Here is a 17144-nt window from a genome sequence, read left to right on the forward strand (position 1 = left end):
TTAAGTATTTTTATTATTATTTAGAGTCGGGAATGATATGAACAATTCTACAAAGTAAACATAAGCTTTTTAGACTATATCAAGTCCGGTAAGAGCTCTTAACGGACTTGATATTTAAAACAAATAACAAATATTATAAGCATATTTGTCAAACTACAAACCCCTGGAGGTCAACGTCAAATAACGTCACAATACACGAACTTTATATTATCTAATTCTTGCGCCAAACTTTTGTGGATCACTTTATTTCACATAGCATTTTAAATTCAAATAAAATAGAAAATGTTAGATAGTAATTTATAGAAAAAAAAACAGTTCTTAAGTCTGTTCATAAATCATATTTGATTCATATTTAAGTTTCCTGAATGCATTATTTTATTCCTGCGCGAAGGGTAAATGTTCTGCTACGTCATAGAAGGTAACACTCATTCAGCCACCGTATCTACGAGAACGTGGAAGAACCATAAGAATCGAATCTGATTTCTTAATTTAGTGTCGAAAACTGCTACAGAGTATCTTTGAAAGCTTCACTGTTTTCCAAGTAAGTAAAACTTTTCACTTACGTGTGTTTAAAAAGTCATCAGAATCAATATTCAGACATGATGACAGTTTCATGTTTGCACATGACATGATTTTTTATTTTATGTCTTTAATATGAGGCGTCAAAGCAAAAGTTAAACGCAAAAAGCCAAATCAATAATATACCCTGCTTAGAAGTCATGATTATTTGGGCTACTTTCCAGATCAAAATTTATCACAAAAGGCATTTTAATTTTATTTTTGTTTCAGAATGTTTCCTTCTCCAGGACGCACGTCTGGGAAAACGTCACCTAGATCTGAGAGTGTAGACACGACCCTTGCTCCGACCCTTACTCAGGAAAAGGGTGAGTAAATTGTGAGTCTGAAACCTTATCAAATGGTTTGTATAAATCAAATAATCATCCAACAAGTATGTCAAACAGAAACTCTAAACTCAAGTAACAGTTAGATTGACCCAATGTATGTCATTGCACATATTGACCAGTAAAGTTAGATTGACACAAGGCATGTGTCTACACAGACCACACAATTAAGTTAGACTGACACAAGGTATGTGTCTACACAAACTAACCAGTAAAGTTAAACTGACACCAGCTATGTGGCCACACAAACTAAGAAGTAAAGTAAGACTGATTCAAGGTATGTGGCTACACAGACTAACCAGTAAAGTTAGACTAACACAAGGTACATTTGTATATGGCTACATAGACTGACCTGTAAAGTTAGATTGATACAAAGGTACATTTGTATGTAGCTACACAGATTAACCAGTAAAGTTTATACACTGACACAAGGTACATTTGTATGTAGCTACACAGATTAACCAGTAAAGTTTATACACTGACACAAGGTACATTTGTATGTAGCTACACAGATTAACCAGTAAAGTTTATACACTGACACAAGGTACATTTGTATGTAGCTACACAGATTAACCAGTAAAGTTTATACACTGACACAAGGTAAATTTGTATTATATGCCATAATATGGCTACACAGATTAACCAGTAAAGTTACACTGACACAAGGTAAATTTGTATATATGGCAGTGAAGTTAGATCAACACAAGGTATGTCCCTACACCTTTGTCATCTTTAGTGTTGGTGATGCTCCAGCTATCTCTTCCATCTTTGTTAATTGTGATGATCTAGTCAACTCTTTCTATCTTTGGTGATGATGATTGATTGTCTAGACATTTTTTTCATTTTTGGTGATGGTGATGATCTGGTTACATTTTCCATCTTTGGTGTTGGAGATTCTCTGGTCAACTCTCAAACCTTTGGTGTTGATGATGGTTAAGCATTCTCTTCTATCTTTGGTGATGTTGATGCTCTCATTGACTCTTCAATTTTTAGTGATGAACATGCTCTGCTCAAGTATTTCATTTTTAGTGATGCTCTGGTCACTTCTTACAACTTTGGTGATGGTATACTTTTAGTCACCTCTTCCACCTTTGGTGATGGTGTTGCTCTAGTCATTTTATCTTCGGTGATGGTGATGGTTGAGTCACCTCTTCAATCTTTAGTGATGGTGATGCCCTAGTCATTTTTTCCATCTTTGGCAGGGGCGTAGCTAGAAATAAACGATGTGGAAGCAACTACCGCAGAGCGGAGCGAGGCGAACAATTTTTGGGACCCTATTATGCAGAATTTAATTTTTTTGCGGTTTTCGGTCATAGGACGGTTAAAAGAGGAGCTATATGTAGATAAAAATTTATGAATGTAAAACTATTAATAAATCTTCTGAATATAGTAATACATAAACAACACATATTTGTGATACAGAATTTACTCAAAATTGTCCAAAATCTGCTCTTCGGTTTTGGGCAGAAACAAACTTCTCTATTACTTTGTCAACATTCACACTGAAATCCCGGTGAATATGCAGTAATGCTATGTAACTTTCGTTGTTCATTGTTGATCGTACATTTGTTTTCAATTACATACTTAGTACCGTGACTGATAGTTCTCAGGGCCATCATGGCATGGTAGCACTCGGGAGATGTTATAAACCAGCGTACCTGTTCAGCATCGAGCGACCTCCCAATTGAATTCGTCAAAATTACATGCTGGGTCAGTTTCGTATGTTTCAGACAATATTGAGATTTGTTCGTTTGTGATATTTCCTACAACACGATGAAGCAGATACAGCACAAAGAAGCGATTTTCTGATAACTTGACGCGACTCCACTCTCCAGTTGTCTTATCATATGGTCTATGAACGCAAAAAATAATGAGACTTTCCAATACTGTTTTGGGTGGTTGCAGAGTGATTGGCTCTGGTAGTCTGTCAACCACATCGCCTAGGCATATTTTCAACTATATCGAAGGGATCTAATAATTCTAATGCCGATTGGTACATCTCATTCCAAACTGGTGAACTGTACACAGTAAAATGTGCTCCAAAACTACATATCTAAGACTGAGTATTACAAATTCAAATTTTGTAAAAGATACAAGTAACCTTCCGATTTTGTCATAATCTCCAAAAAGAAATTATTTTGAAACCAAATGTCGTTATTTAATGATATTTCATCAATTAAAAAAAGTGACAACATAGGTGTTTCCTTTAACATTCAATTTATAAATTTTTATTTTGCCATTTCTTTATTTGCATGCCGAATCAATGTGCACGCAACTTCGGAGCTACGATCTTTTTCTGAATGAACAGCTTCATCAACACTTGTAACTAGGTTGTCAAACTAATATCCGGGATAGACGGAAAAGACACCAACAGTCTCCGATTTTTTTGTGAAAATGACGTGGATGCATGTGCTGTCGTGCCTCCGGGTACGCCCCTGTTTGGTGATGGTGATGGTTGAGTCACCTCTTCAACCTTTAGTGATGGTGATGCCCTAGTAATTTTTCCCATCATTGGTGATGGTGACGGTTGAGTCACCTCTTCAATCTTTAGTGATGGTGATGCCCTAGTAATTTTTCCCATCATTGGTGATGGTGATGGTTGAGTCACCTCTTCAACCTTTAGTGATGGTGATGCCCTAGTAATTTTTCCCATCATTGGTGATGGTGATGGTTGAGTCACCTCTTCAACCTTTAGTGATGGTGATGCCCTAGTAATTTTTCCCATCATTGGTGATGGTGACGGTTGAGTCACCTCTTCAATCTTTAGTGATGGTGATGCCCTAGTAATTTTTCCCATCATTGGTGATGGTGATGGTTGAGTCACCTCTTCAACCTTTAGTGATGGTGATGCCCTAGTAATTTTTCCCATCATTGGTGATGGTGATGGTTGAGTCACCTCTTCAACCTTTAGTGATGGTGATGCCCTAGTAATTTTTCCCATCATTGGTGATGGTGATGGTTGAGTCACCTCTTTAATCTTTAGTGATGGTGATGCCCTAGTCATTTTTTCCATCTTTGGTGATGGTGATATTCTGGAAACTTTTTATGACCCATTTATGGGCATTATGTTTTCTGGTCTGTCCCTCCGTCTGTCCTGCTTCAGATTAAAGTTTTTGGCAGAGGTAGTTTTTGATGAAGATCAAGTCCAATCAACTTGAAACTTAGTATACATATAAAAAAAAGAAGATGTGGTATGATTGCTGTTGTGAACATTATTTCTAAACAACGTTGTACAGTTTCCCGGATTTTGCAAGCTGATGACGTTGATGAGTACTTTTGTTTTGGAGACGTTAGACACGGGGTGTGGTGAAGTAAGGACACGAAAAGAAAGGATTTTATAGTATGCTGTATTGAAGTGGTTTATAGAATATAGAGCTCCAGTGATTTAATACATCGGTCTGGCTTGTTATTATTCGTATATATTCAAATGAGCAATCCTTGGACATACTCTTAACTTTTCCGTCAGAAGAACTGTTCCATAGCATAGCATATATTTACGGACTTTATTCAGATTACCATTAAGTTTTCAGGAACTGTGACATTTTATACCGATTTGTGATCATAATTTTATATGTGTTAATTAAATCATCATTTTCTACAACTTTCTCCGTTATCTCAAATATTTGTAGCTGAACATTATAATTCTATTTTCGATATAGTGTTATGAAAAGAGGAATGTCCGAGCGGTGGATTCTTTTCATAAACAAATATCGAAAATAGAATTATAATGTTCAGCTACAAATATTTGAGATAACGGAGAAAGTTGTAGAAAATGATGATTTAATTAACACATATAAAATTATGATCACAAATCGGTATAAAATGTCACAGTTCCTGAAAACTTAATGGTAATCTGAATAAAGTCCGTAAATATATGCTATGCTATGGAACAGTTCTTCTGACGGAAAAGTTAAGAGTATGTCCAAGGATTGCTCATTTGAATATATACGAATAATAACAAGCCAGACCGATGTATTAAATCACTGGAGCTCTATATTCTATAAACCACTTCAATACAGCATACTATAAAATCCTTTCTTTTCGTGTCCTTACTTCACCACACCCCGTGTCTAACGTCTCCAAAACAAAAGTACTCATCAACGTCATCAGCTTGCAAAATCCGGGAAACTGTACAACGTTGTTTAGAAATAATGTTCACAACAATTGCCAATGAGACAACTATCCACAAGAAACCAAAATGACACAGCTATAGGTCACTGTACGGCCTTCAACAATAAGCAAAGCCCATACTGCATAGTCAGCTATAAAAAGCCTCGATATGACAATGTAAAACAATTCAAACAAGAAAACTGGGGCATCTGTTCAAGCTTAATTATTTGACTTTCACGTGTCACGCTGAAAAAAAATTTGGCCAATTCGGTGTCACTCTTAGACCCCAATGAGACCCACTTTTACTCTTGTGACTTATGGTCTTGCTATCTATAAAAGTAAAATTTGTAAATAGGTAAAATATATGTAACCCCATGATGTTGCGCTATCTGGACTATGTTTTGGTTGTTTTTATATGCCCATTTACAGGACTTATTGCTGGTACATCATTACATGTATACTTTTATTAGTCTGTCTGTCTGTCATCACCATGTGGAAGAATACCTTTAAAGTGCTTTCATCAAGTTTCAAGAATCTTTATTTATATAATGACCTAAACTTCCTTTTGCATTTTATATAAGTTTTAGATTTTACATTTGAGAGTTATGTAATTTTATTTTAAAAAAATTGGTTGATTTTCCAGTTGTCTGACAATAACTCCAAAATGCTTTGATTGGTTTTCAAAGAACTTTGGTGAATGGTTAATACATGTATGTATTAAAATAAGCACCCTTTAGTTTTTTATAGTTTTCTGACATTGAGGAGTTGTGGAAATTTACTTGTTAAAAAGAAATGATATCATGCACTCATAGCACAGCTCTTTTTTTTCCATTTCTGTCTTTTTTGGGGGGTTTATTTTTTGGTAGTTAGTTAGGTATGTTGTACTGTCCAAAGAAATCTGTAAATCTTGTGATTATAGTTATATATCATTGCCATCAAACAGTTTATCAAACCAAGTTGTTTACAGTTAAAGAAGAAATGTTTTATTGTCATTGTCTTTTGAACCTGTTTTCCTTCATCTTTTAACCTCTGATAACTTCTAAGGCTTAAACAGACAATGGTCTACAGTCTTCACGATGAACTGTTAAATCTACAGGCCCATATCTCAGTTTTAATTTTGAAAATTTTAGTTAGATTCTGTTGGCCTGTAGATATGATTTTTTCAGGCCCGATATTGAACAATTTTACAAGCCTGGGCTGCCATTCAGCGTGAAGACTGGGTCTATATAAAAACGAAGATGTGGTATGATTGCCAATGAGACAACTCTCCACAAGAGACCAAATGACACAGGAATTAATAACTATGGGTCACTGATCAGCCTGCAAAAATTAGTAAATCCCATACCACATAGTCAGCTATAAAAGACCCTGAAAAGCTATGTAAAACAATTCAAACTAGAATACTAAGGCCTAATTTATGTACAAAAAATTAATGAAAAACAAATATGTAACACATAAACAAATAACAACCACTGAATTACAGGCTCCTGGTTTTGTACAGGCACATACAAACAGAATGTGTAGGGGTTAAACATGTTAGCAAGACCCAAACCCTCCCCCTAACCTAGGACAGTGGTGTAACAATACAACATAAGAACGAACAATAAGTATCAGTTGAAAAAGGCTGAACTCATCAGATGGATAACAATAAAAAACTACAAAAACAAGTGGACATGGCTGGGTTCTTGTAAATCCCAACAGCTAAAAGACATTAACCCTTTAACGTTCCTACCGGTCAATTTGACCGTTAAGCAAAATTTGTGGCGGAGTCGTTTGCATGAAGTTTTGTATCGTTGACAATTTTTGACGTACATATGTGGTTGTGGGCTCAAATTGAAGATCAGTATACCACCAACTTGATTTTTGGTGTTTGAAACCAATAAAATGCAATGCATTATGTCAATTTGCCCTATATTGACAAGATTTTTTGGGGGGGAAAACTGTTTTATTTCTATTTTTAAATAGAATATTTTCACAAAATGTCACAAGACAAATTGTTGCTGTTTTTTGTTTTAAAATGAAAATTTTGATAACTGTGCCGTGATCATTTACAAGAATACTATCAAAACTGTAAGTAAAACTCATACACATACAAAAAATCTGATTCATAGAGTATCAACACTGAAACAAACTCAAATTACAAGGAGTTTTCATGTTTTGTTTTGTCAGTTTTTATAGCAAAAGAGATGAGAACATCTAAAATGTGTTAAAAATTGTTAGCCAAGTCGGAATAGCAATAACAAATCTTTGTTTCTTTAGTGTCTGGTTATTAGGGTGTTGGATATCGTATCGCTAAGGTATAGAAAAAGTGACATATAGACGAAAAAACGAACATTTCTGAATAACTTTCTTACAAATTTGCTTCAAAAAATAATAATTTTCAAAAAATAGCTTCTTAAGAAAACGAAGTTTGATTATGTTCTCCCAAAATTAATTTCTAGTCTTACAGAGAAGGTGACTTATATGCTTAAATTTCATAAGTTTTCCAATGGTTTCTGTGGCTCAGTGGAAAGATGCACAGTCTTACACCCGGATGATCGCGTGTTCAAACCTCACTGCCGGAGGACGAAAAAATAAATTCCTATATTAAATGTAACTTAACTTAACTTAACTTTACTTTCAATTTCAATTAAGACAACTGAAATACATGATTTACATCAAAAAGAAAAATTACCCCCCCCTTTTTTTTCTCCCCTCTCTCTGTTTTTGTTACATTCTTAGCCTGGACGCTAAAAAAATACCAGATTTTCATTCAACATTTACTCAAAATTCTGTCCTAAAGGCTTATTCTGTAAGCAGTTATGAATAGTACATCTTTAACATAAACTTGGGCCATTTATTTGACTATGACAAAAATTCTCAAAAAATCCACTATTTTTCGGTGTTTCGAGTCTTGATATTTCTACCAATCAGACAAGTTTTGCATCTTTCTGTATAAAGTTTTCACCGATAATGTTTCCGAAAGTCTTCATGCATTAATTCAACACTAAAATTATGTTCTATTTTTGTCACTAAATGTCTGTAAAACCGCTTTTCCGCTTGAATTGTACATATTTGTCACTTTGATTCAGCATGTCACGTGACTTTTGAGGGATATCACGTGACCAAAGTAAGAAATTATTTTCCCCAAATCAAGTTTTCCTGAAACCTTGGTCAATTATCTATCAGATGAGTCTCACTTGTCCTTTGAGTGAGCTTTTTATCGAAATGTGCAATTGACTGAAAACATTTATCCTTTATTCGGGAAGAAAAGGTAAAAAATCCTTGAATGTTAAAGGGTTAAGTACAGATCTGAGAGTACTCACAGTTACTGACAGCTAGTTTAAAACCACTAACAACTAATAAAAAAAATCATGCATCTAAGACTAAATTATCAATCAGTACACATCCAACATCCAGTGGATTAAGTGTAAAGACATCATGAACAGACTGTTACATTCATTTATCTATTTTGAAAAATGCTTATATAATAAAACTTCCAACTATATTTTAAAAATTTCAAAACTTAAATTTCAGATGTTGAATATCTGATTATCCATGGACAACATACACCAAGGAATCGGAAGATAAATTATGCAGAATCTAAAGGTACGCATAAATATTTACCAAGAATAGTAACTTTTTATATGGATTTAAATATGATGAAAACTTATTTTTTCAACAATTAAAACATGCTAGATTGATTAGATTTGGGGTGTTTTCAAGCCACTTTTAAGCACCGCTTTTGGGCTATTTCGTGGCTGCAGTTTTATTGGTGGAGGAAGCCGAGGTGCCTGGAGAAAACCACTGAAAACATGCTAGATGATTCACTTATATAGATACACATAAAATAAAATATATATATATAATATCATATTTATACCGTGAGATAAAGTCCAGATTATAAAACACAAGTGTTCATGTAAGCTGTGTAGGTTTATACCCCAAAAAAATTAATACAACATATATTTTCAAGTTTTAAAAATTTGAGGTAATCAACCAATATTTTTAAGACTAAGCATCCATCTAAAGAATTCATTTATTTTTACAGCAAATGAAGAAGAATACAGAGACTTTGTGAAAGCCTTGTTTGTAAAGTATAAACCAGGTAATTTGTACAATATTACATTTAAATACATGTCTCTGACTTATACATCAGAGTAATTAAAATTGAGAATGGAAATGGGGAATGTGCCAAAGAGACAACAACCCGACCATAGAAAAAAACAATTAAGTTACTACAGATATAGTACAGAGCCGCTGTTTTTCTCATTTTGCTGCCAACCTAAATACAAAAAGAAAAGAAAAAAAAGGAAAAGATGTTTTAAAAATATTTGTGTGTTGCAATTATGTATGATGGATTTTTAAATGATGAATAAAGATTTTCAGAAATTTCAGCCTCCAGAGGGGAGATAATATTGTATTATTATGTAAAAGACTTCTTATCATCATCATGTTTTGGGTTTAGGCTTTGAAATAGAATTTAAAAACAAATCTATATTGATAAGATAAAAACATATCAGTTATATCAAATATTTAAGTCAACATTTATTGTTTATGATGTCAATTTGTACAATTCCAGCAAAGGGGAGATAATTCAGTGTACAATGTAAGGTATTTTAGATGATTTCTGTTTGATGTTGCATGTTTGTCTTTATTATCTAACATTCCAATTCGCTGTTACAGAATCTAATGCATCCTGGGTAATATTTTCAAAAGTGTACACCAAAACGTCTTGATTTGTTAAAAATGTCATAAACAATGGAAATTCAACCAATGACTTGACGTTATTTTTATTTTGGGGTACGAACAATGAAATTACCCATGAATCTTTAGATTCTGAAACGGCCAATTAACCATATTCAGTTTTTCTCTCTTTCTGCTACCACTATGTTAATTTATTTATGCACTGCACTGTTTTCTATGGGTAGAGGTTGTTTCAGTGTCTTTCATAGTTGCCATTTTATAATATATATAAAATTAGCTTTTTAATTAAGTTTTGATGCTATGAAAGAGAAAATATTTCACATATTTCAAACATACTGTTATTAACTATATTATATAAATTTATAGTAAGGAATTTTAATACAGATTTAAGTCAGGAGAAAACATTTCAATTTTGTTTCGATACTTTGTGTTTGAAATTTGCACTATTTGTTATTATTTTTACATATCTTCTTGTCATAAATTAAAAAAAAATTAAACTACTAGTTGTATGTTCACCTTAACGTGACTGCATTTTTTTAAGATAATACTTTTTAAAGTTGTCTATTTCAAGATGCATAATTTTATCATATTTTTAAAGTTTTGTTTGTGAATAAATTTAAAGTACACTGCACTTGTGGAAGAAACTATTTCAAAACGCATAATTTTATCACCTTTAAAAAGTTTTTTGGTGAGTAAATTTTAAGTATACTGCATTTGTAGAAGCAAAGTGAAAATCTGAAAATAAATACTTTACATTACAATTTCTTTCATTCTTACACAGTGACGCTGCACTTGTAGAAGTAATTATCGCAAGATTCATATTAATTTCATCATCTTTTTATAGTTATTTGGTGAATAAGTTTAAAGTACACTGCACTTGTAGGAAAATCTGAAAATTAATACTTTACCTTGCAGATTTCTTTTATTCTTGAATGGTTTTTTTTACAGAGATGGTTGTATCAGGAACTGCATTTACTGCTCCTGGAGCTATTGAGGTTGATACAACTACACACGCCATTGATGCACATGACATCCTCAAGAAGAAGGATAAAGAGTAAGTACTGAAGTTTGCGAAAAAAAAAACCTCCTCTAGATATTTCTTGTGTAGAGGAGAAGGTAATGGTATAATTTGAAAATTAAAAGGTATCAATCTTACCAATTAAGATCAGGCCACATTTAAAAGAATGTCTGTTTCCCCTCCCCAGGTCTACTTTTTGTAAACAGACCAGGAAGGCACGTTATTATTTTTTCTTTAAACTGGACATGCTGGATGTCAGCATGGTCACATGATGGTTTGACTTGCCAGTCAACGCCACTTATCAGTTGTTTGTGCTCAATTTGAGTATTTATTTAGTTTATCAATCCTTTTGCTTTCAAGCACTTTTCAAAATTGAAAACAATTATTTTCAGGAAAATTTTTTGTGGAAAATAGTTGTTTGACCCAGGTGGGGAGGGAAACAAATATATTTTTTTTTTATGTCAAAAACAAGTTGCATTAGAAATACTGTTTTATTTTTCTCAATAATCTTCATTTTATTACTGATTATAACTACTTTTATTTAATAGATTACTAGATAACTTGAAGAAGTCTAAACATGAAGATACTGATATTGGTAAACTCCATAAGGAACTCAGTAATGCTAACTTCCTCCTGGCTAACATTGAGTATGACATTGATAGCTTGAAAGCACACGAAGAAATGAACCAATACCTGCTAAATAAAATAAAAAATGAGCACAAAATTCTCAGAGATGAGAAATACTACATCCAGAAACAGTTGGCTCTGGCTAGAAGAAGTTGCAGTGGGCAGAACAAGCGCAAGAGCAAAGAAGTTGAACATCTGAACATTGCATATAATAAATTGGATCAAAAAGAGAGAAGCACAAGAAGACGCATTGCTATTTTGGAAGCTGAGCTCTCCCTTATTATCTCGAAGCTAGACGTGCCAAAATCTAAGAAGGAAAAGCCTGTAGTTCCTCCTCTTGATCTATCAAAACTTGGTGAGCGCAAAGTTTTGCCACCATTGAACAATGCACCAAAAGCACCAAGAAAAGGTGTACACATAAATTCTTTGGCAAAGGAAAACTTCACTGATTTCAACACTGGTACCAAGAGGAGAATGAAGGCTCCAGAACCAAAGCTGTCTAACAGCACACCTATCATGCAGAATCATGAGTTTGTGAGACCAGCTCCTTCTGTAAGAGATACCAGAAAAATACATCCAAATAAAACTGGTCAAAGAAACCAGCCTGAAAAGAGGACTGTCAGACAGGTAAGATATAAAGTAATGTTGACTGATGCCATTAATAAAAGGGACAATAAGGTAATATCACCTGATAAGAGGACTGTCAGACAGGTAAGATAAAATATAATGTGGACTGATGCCATTAATAAAAGGGACAATAAAGTAATATCACCTGATAAGAGGACAGTCAGACAGATAAGATAAAATATAATGTTGACTGATGCCATTAATAAAAGGGACAATAAGGTAATATCACCTGATAAGAGGACTGTCAGACAGATAAGATAAAATATAATGTTGACTGATGCCATTAATTAAAGGGAAAACAAGGTAATATCACCTGATAAGAGGACTGCCAAACAGGTAAGATAAAATATAATGTTGACTGATGCCATTATTAAAAGGGACAATAAAGTAATACCACCTGATAAGAGGGATTGTCAGACAAGTAAGATGCAAAATATTATTCCACTTTTTATACACCTATATTTGATGGTTGAGACTATCTTGCGTGTCATTGAAAAAAATCTTCATATTCCCCTCTGAAATGTCATATTAAGGAAATGAAAAATTGTCTATTGAAAAATATACCAATGGGAGTAGGTGACATCTTACAAGCAAACTTCTAATTATAATCACATTAACTTTTTACTATTTATTTTTCTAGGTTATATACAAGAATAAGCCAGTACATGTACTAACAAGGATTGATGACGGCACAAAAGCAGATGAATTCAAGCTCCCTGATATCGTTAAAGGATCTCAGTTGATAGATAAATCCAAGATTGTACCAAAGCAAGCCTGTGAATCAAGAAGAACTGCTCCAAGGCGTGCAGCTAGGAAACCTGCTAACAAGGAGAGACCCCCATTTTGTGATCAGATCAAGGCTTCTCAATATTTCTCACACTCAGATCACTAAATTGGAATGATTGATCATTTAAGAGATTTTGTCAGTATAAATACTGCTAAACGTATGACCTATATAGAAGGATTTATGTATATACTTTAATTTTGATAAAATATATGTTTTGATATTTCCAGTATACATTTTTATCTCAGGGAATCAAATTGTATTTAAATTTGTTTTTATATTATCCTTTTATACACAGCATTTTTGTTTTCTTCAAATTATGCCAAGCTGTACTATCTAAGCTTCTGTCATTTTTTTAAGATTTTTTTCTTCAAATATATATATATTATATCCTGAATACTGTATTACTATAAATAAGATTGGTTGATCCTTTATGCCATTTATTCAAATTCCATCTGCTATACGGAACACTAGAATATTGCATCAGTCAGAATTTCAACAAAAATATAAACTAACAACTTTCTCAATTCTAAATTTCATTAAAACAAGGGGTAAGTGATGTTAAAAATTATTTTTTGGATGAAATTTTGTTTTTGTTCATGCTGTCGTGGCATTTAAAAAAAATTATGTTTGTTAATGAGGGGTGTTATACTACTACCAATTGTGTTTTTTTGTACAAATTAGGACTTCCTTTGCCTCATAGATCAAGTGGCAGGATCTATAGATGAATCTGATATAAAATACTTCTGTTAATTTGAGAATTGTGCAATCATGCTTTGCTTACAAGGTTCTGACAACACTTGGTTCTCTTTTATGTTTTGGTAATTGTAACATTAGCCAATGATTTCTGCCTCCAAAATTTTGAAGGTGTGCATCCTAATGACAAACCAGAAGATAACAAAAGGTCTTTTACAACAGAAATTAGAGCAGAGCATTTTCAGATCATTGTTAGCAAAGCATGGAAATCTGTATTTCAATCATATTGAAAATCATTTGATAATCTTCTTTTTACTTGTCTACATTTTGTCAAGTTAAATAAAATGTCTATTGTTTTTACATGCTGTATGGTTTTAAATTATAAAATCTTGTTTCTGACATAAATACTTATATAGAAGAAGTAGGTCACTGCGATTTAATTATATTTGAATTGGGTTAAGTTGAATGGGTACTGTATTGCATCAGTTAATTGAGTGGTATTTAGTGGCTGCCCTTCTGGCAAAAGTAGGTCACTGGGACCTAACTTTTATACATGTTTAAAATCTGATTAAGTTCAATTTAAATCCAAAAATTAGTTTTATAACTTTCATATATTCTTTAGTAGGGGAGAAAAAGGGCTTTCATATCTTGATGTTTATTTTCTCTTTTTTTTTAATTTAGTGGTGAAAAACTGCATAGCTCTAAAAACTTTTGAATTAAAATTAAATTTTACCAAAAAAGCACAGAATGTAAATTGTGCATCAGTTCTTCAAGATTTGGAGACAGGGTGCGACCTCTTGTTTGCATAAGGTCATAAGTCACTGGCGTGTATGAAATAAGACCGTAAACTTACCTTTTCTGTGCATGATGAGGTCGTAAGTCACTGGCGTGTATGAAATAAGACCGTAAACTTGACCTGCTACAAATCAGATAGTTACATTTGGGCTGGGATTCAAAATTTTCATTTTAAAGGGTGAGAGTGTGATCTGGGATTCAAAATTTTCATATTTAAGGATAGGAATGTGATCTGGGATTTTGGTCTGGGATTCAAAAAAATTCTATTTGAGTTTTTCTATCATTTTATCAAGAATAATGCAGTTTTTACATCAAATTTTTTTTTTTAAAGTTGACTTTTTAAATTACAGATTTATATTATGTTTTGATTGAAATTTGGCAAATTTACATCATTCTTTAAACGTTTCATTGTATATTTTTTTTCCATTTAATAAATCTATATTAATTTTTTTAATCAAATTTTCAATATAACCTCCATTCCATGTTAATTGTTTCTTTGTTCTGAAGGGTGGTACAATTCTATCCTTCTGTTTAATAAAAATGTTTTGTCTTATGTTGGGTTTTTTTTAACAGGGGAACGAAATAATTGTTTATTTTCTAACTAAAGGTGATATTGATTAAGCTGCATTATGTAATGCAAATTATAATCTAAGATGGATTTTCCTTTTCTATTTTTATTTAAATCTTCAAATTTCAGGAAAAAAATGTATACATGCGACAATAATAATTCAGAAAAAATATGATTAGCAGTTATCCAATTTTTTTATGTACATTTTCAGGATATCTGTGCCTAAAAATGATGATGTCTTGTGTGAAGTTTAAATTTTTTACCTTTTTTGTATTCTACAATGATATAAATGTGTTTTGTATTGGATTCAAAAATATGATAGAAGATGCAGCCAATTTTTGTTTATTATTATTTCAGTGAAGATTAACACTGCAACTGAAAATTATCCTTCTTTCCACCATAGTTTTTCTAAGTGCAATTGTTAGTCAATACATGTAAATATTATTGTTGAATAAACTTCTGTTAAGTTATAGTCTGCTTTTATCCAAAGTAAGTATATACGAGATGCTGTTGCCAAGCTTTCAAATAATTGATTTTTATATGACCGCAAACATTTTTTTTTGCATTTTATAATGGTATGATGTCGTTGTCCAAACACACATTTGGTGTCCAGACAATAACTTTAGTTTAAGTGAATGGATCTCTATGAAATTTGATAAAAAGGTTGAATACCTCAAAAGGTAGGTTCGGATGATGATCCCTACCGGGCCCAAACCAAGCATTTTCTTCTTTCAGGATATCAACTTGTGTATAAGCATTTCAATTGCTCTAAAATTGTACCACAATGTTTTATACCACAGGAAGAAGGTTTGGGTTGATTTTGGTGGTTATGGTCCATAGTGTGGGAATTTGGGGCCAAAATAAGCATTTCTTTAGTTTTCAGTCAATAACTTGTTTAAGTGTATAAATCTCTCTGACATTATACCACAAGTTTCCATACTACAAAGGGATGATTAGGGGGTGGGGGTTGGGGTATGGTTCAAATCTCAAGCAATCAGGGACAAAAAAAGGGGGGAAACAGGTTTTTCTGGTGAAAGGACAATTTATAAAAAATTTAAAAGCAGTGAAGGGGAGGTAATCCAATTAGAATTTAAAGAACACTGTTATATATATGTTTGATTACTTATTTACCTCCCTTACCCTGCTTGAAAAATATGTGTAGATGTGTAGCTGTAAATTTATTTTTAGCTCACCTGGCCCAAAGAGTTATTGCCCTTTATAGTCAATTTTTAACAGTTTTCATTAATTTGGTAAATTTTAGCAAGTTTTTACAAACTGTTTTTCCTCTGTAACTAAAGGGCCAAGTTCATTACAGATAGAGAAAATTGTAAGTAGCAAGAATGATCAGTTAAGGATGTCTGCTTGTCATGCTTTGGAATTTTTGTCAGATTTTCGGAATCCTCTAGTTTTATCCATTTGAATGCCTTAAAAAAATTTCCCCATGAACCCCTATTTTTCTTTTTATAAATCTTTTACATGTATAATTATAAGTCATTTGTAAAAGTCTTATAAAATTTTATTTATTTTTTAATAGTATTTGAGAACTTTAACTGGTCAATGATAAAGCTATGAAAAATCAAGAGAGAACATTTCCCGCCAAAATTCCAATGGCTTATATCTCGAAAACAAGCACAAGGACGCCTATATTTTTTTGCTCTTTTAATTCCTCAATGTATTCCCTATCAGTACATACTAGTTTTTATAAAAAGTTATTTATTTAGAAACAGCAGCGAACATCCTTATAAAGTATGATCTACAAACACATCACCATCACCAAAACACAATTTTGTCATCTGTTTCCTTTGTTTAATATGCACATAGACCAACATCTTACATATCAACGTTAGTTCTTCTAGAACAGACCATACACTATTTCTAGCTCAAATGAAACAGCAACCAAATGACATAAAAATCAAAGGACATCTGATCTGGACAACGTTAGTTTTTCTACAGTAGACCATACATTATTTCAAGCTGTAATGTAACAGCAACTAAATGACATAAATAACAAAGAACATCTGATATGGTCAACATTAGTTTTTCTACAGTGGACCATACATTATTTCAAGCTGTAATGAAACAGCAACTAAATGACATAAATAACAAAGGACATCTAATATAGTCAATTTTAGTTCAAAAACAGACCATACACTGCTCTAATGAAACAGTAACCCAGTGACATAAAACACCAAGGACATCTGATTTGGTCAACGTTAGTTCTTCTACAACAGACTATACACTATAAAAAGCTCTAATAGAACAGCATTCAAGTGACATAAAAACAAAGGACATCTGATATGGTCAACGTTAGTTCTTCTAAACAGACCATTC

The 17144-nt window shown here is 32.7% G+C and overlaps 1 protein-coding gene across 3 annotated transcripts; it reads left to right on the forward strand.

Annotated features, from left to right (window-relative positions):
- The first annotated feature begins 390 nt into the window (after positions 1-390).
- On the forward strand, positions 391-15285 carry LOC139511992 (uncharacterized). Of its 3 annotated transcripts, XM_071299277.1 has the most exons (8): positions 391-541; positions 790-884; positions 8529-8600; positions 9043-9099; positions 9574-9605; positions 10647-10752; positions 11265-11970; positions 12611-14077. In XM_071299277.1, exons 6-8 carry the CDS (start codon positions 10649-10651, stop codon positions 12860-12862), a joined length of 1062 nt encoding a protein of 353 aa, XP_071155378.1. In that variant the 5' UTR covers positions 391-541; positions 790-884; positions 8529-8600; positions 9043-9099; positions 9574-9605; positions 10647-10648; the 3' UTR covers positions 12863-14077. The 3 variants fall into 3 exon arrangements, with proteins under 3 accessions (XP_071155378.1, XP_071155377.1, XP_071155379.1); XM_071299276.1 differs by lacking the exon at positions 9574-9605 and having other exon boundaries at positions 412-541; positions 12611-15285; XM_071299278.1 differs by lacking the exons at positions 391-541; positions 790-884 and having other exon boundaries at positions 9574-9600; positions 12611-12997.
- Positions 15286-17144: the final 1859 nt, after the last annotated feature.

This window comes from Mytilus edulis, chromosome 2 (assembly GCF_963676685.1).
Source record: "Mytilus edulis chromosome 2, xbMytEdul2.2, whole genome shotgun sequence".
Taxonomy (NCBI): Eukaryota; Metazoa; Mollusca; class Bivalvia; order Mytilida; family Mytilidae; genus Mytilus; species Mytilus edulis.

Coding starts and splice junctions, on each gene's coding strand:
- LOC139511992 (XM_071299276.1), top strand. CDS start 791: ATGTTTCCTTCTCCAGGACGCACGTCTGGGAAAACGTCACCTAGATCT. Junction 8,601..9,042: donor AAATTATGCAGAATCTAAAG/GTACGCATAAAT, acceptor TTATTTTTACAG/CAAATGAAGAAGAATACAGA. Junction 10,753..11,264: donor CTCAAGAAGAAGGATAAAGA/GTAAGTACTGAA, acceptor TTTATTTAATAG/ATTACTAGATAACTTGAAGA.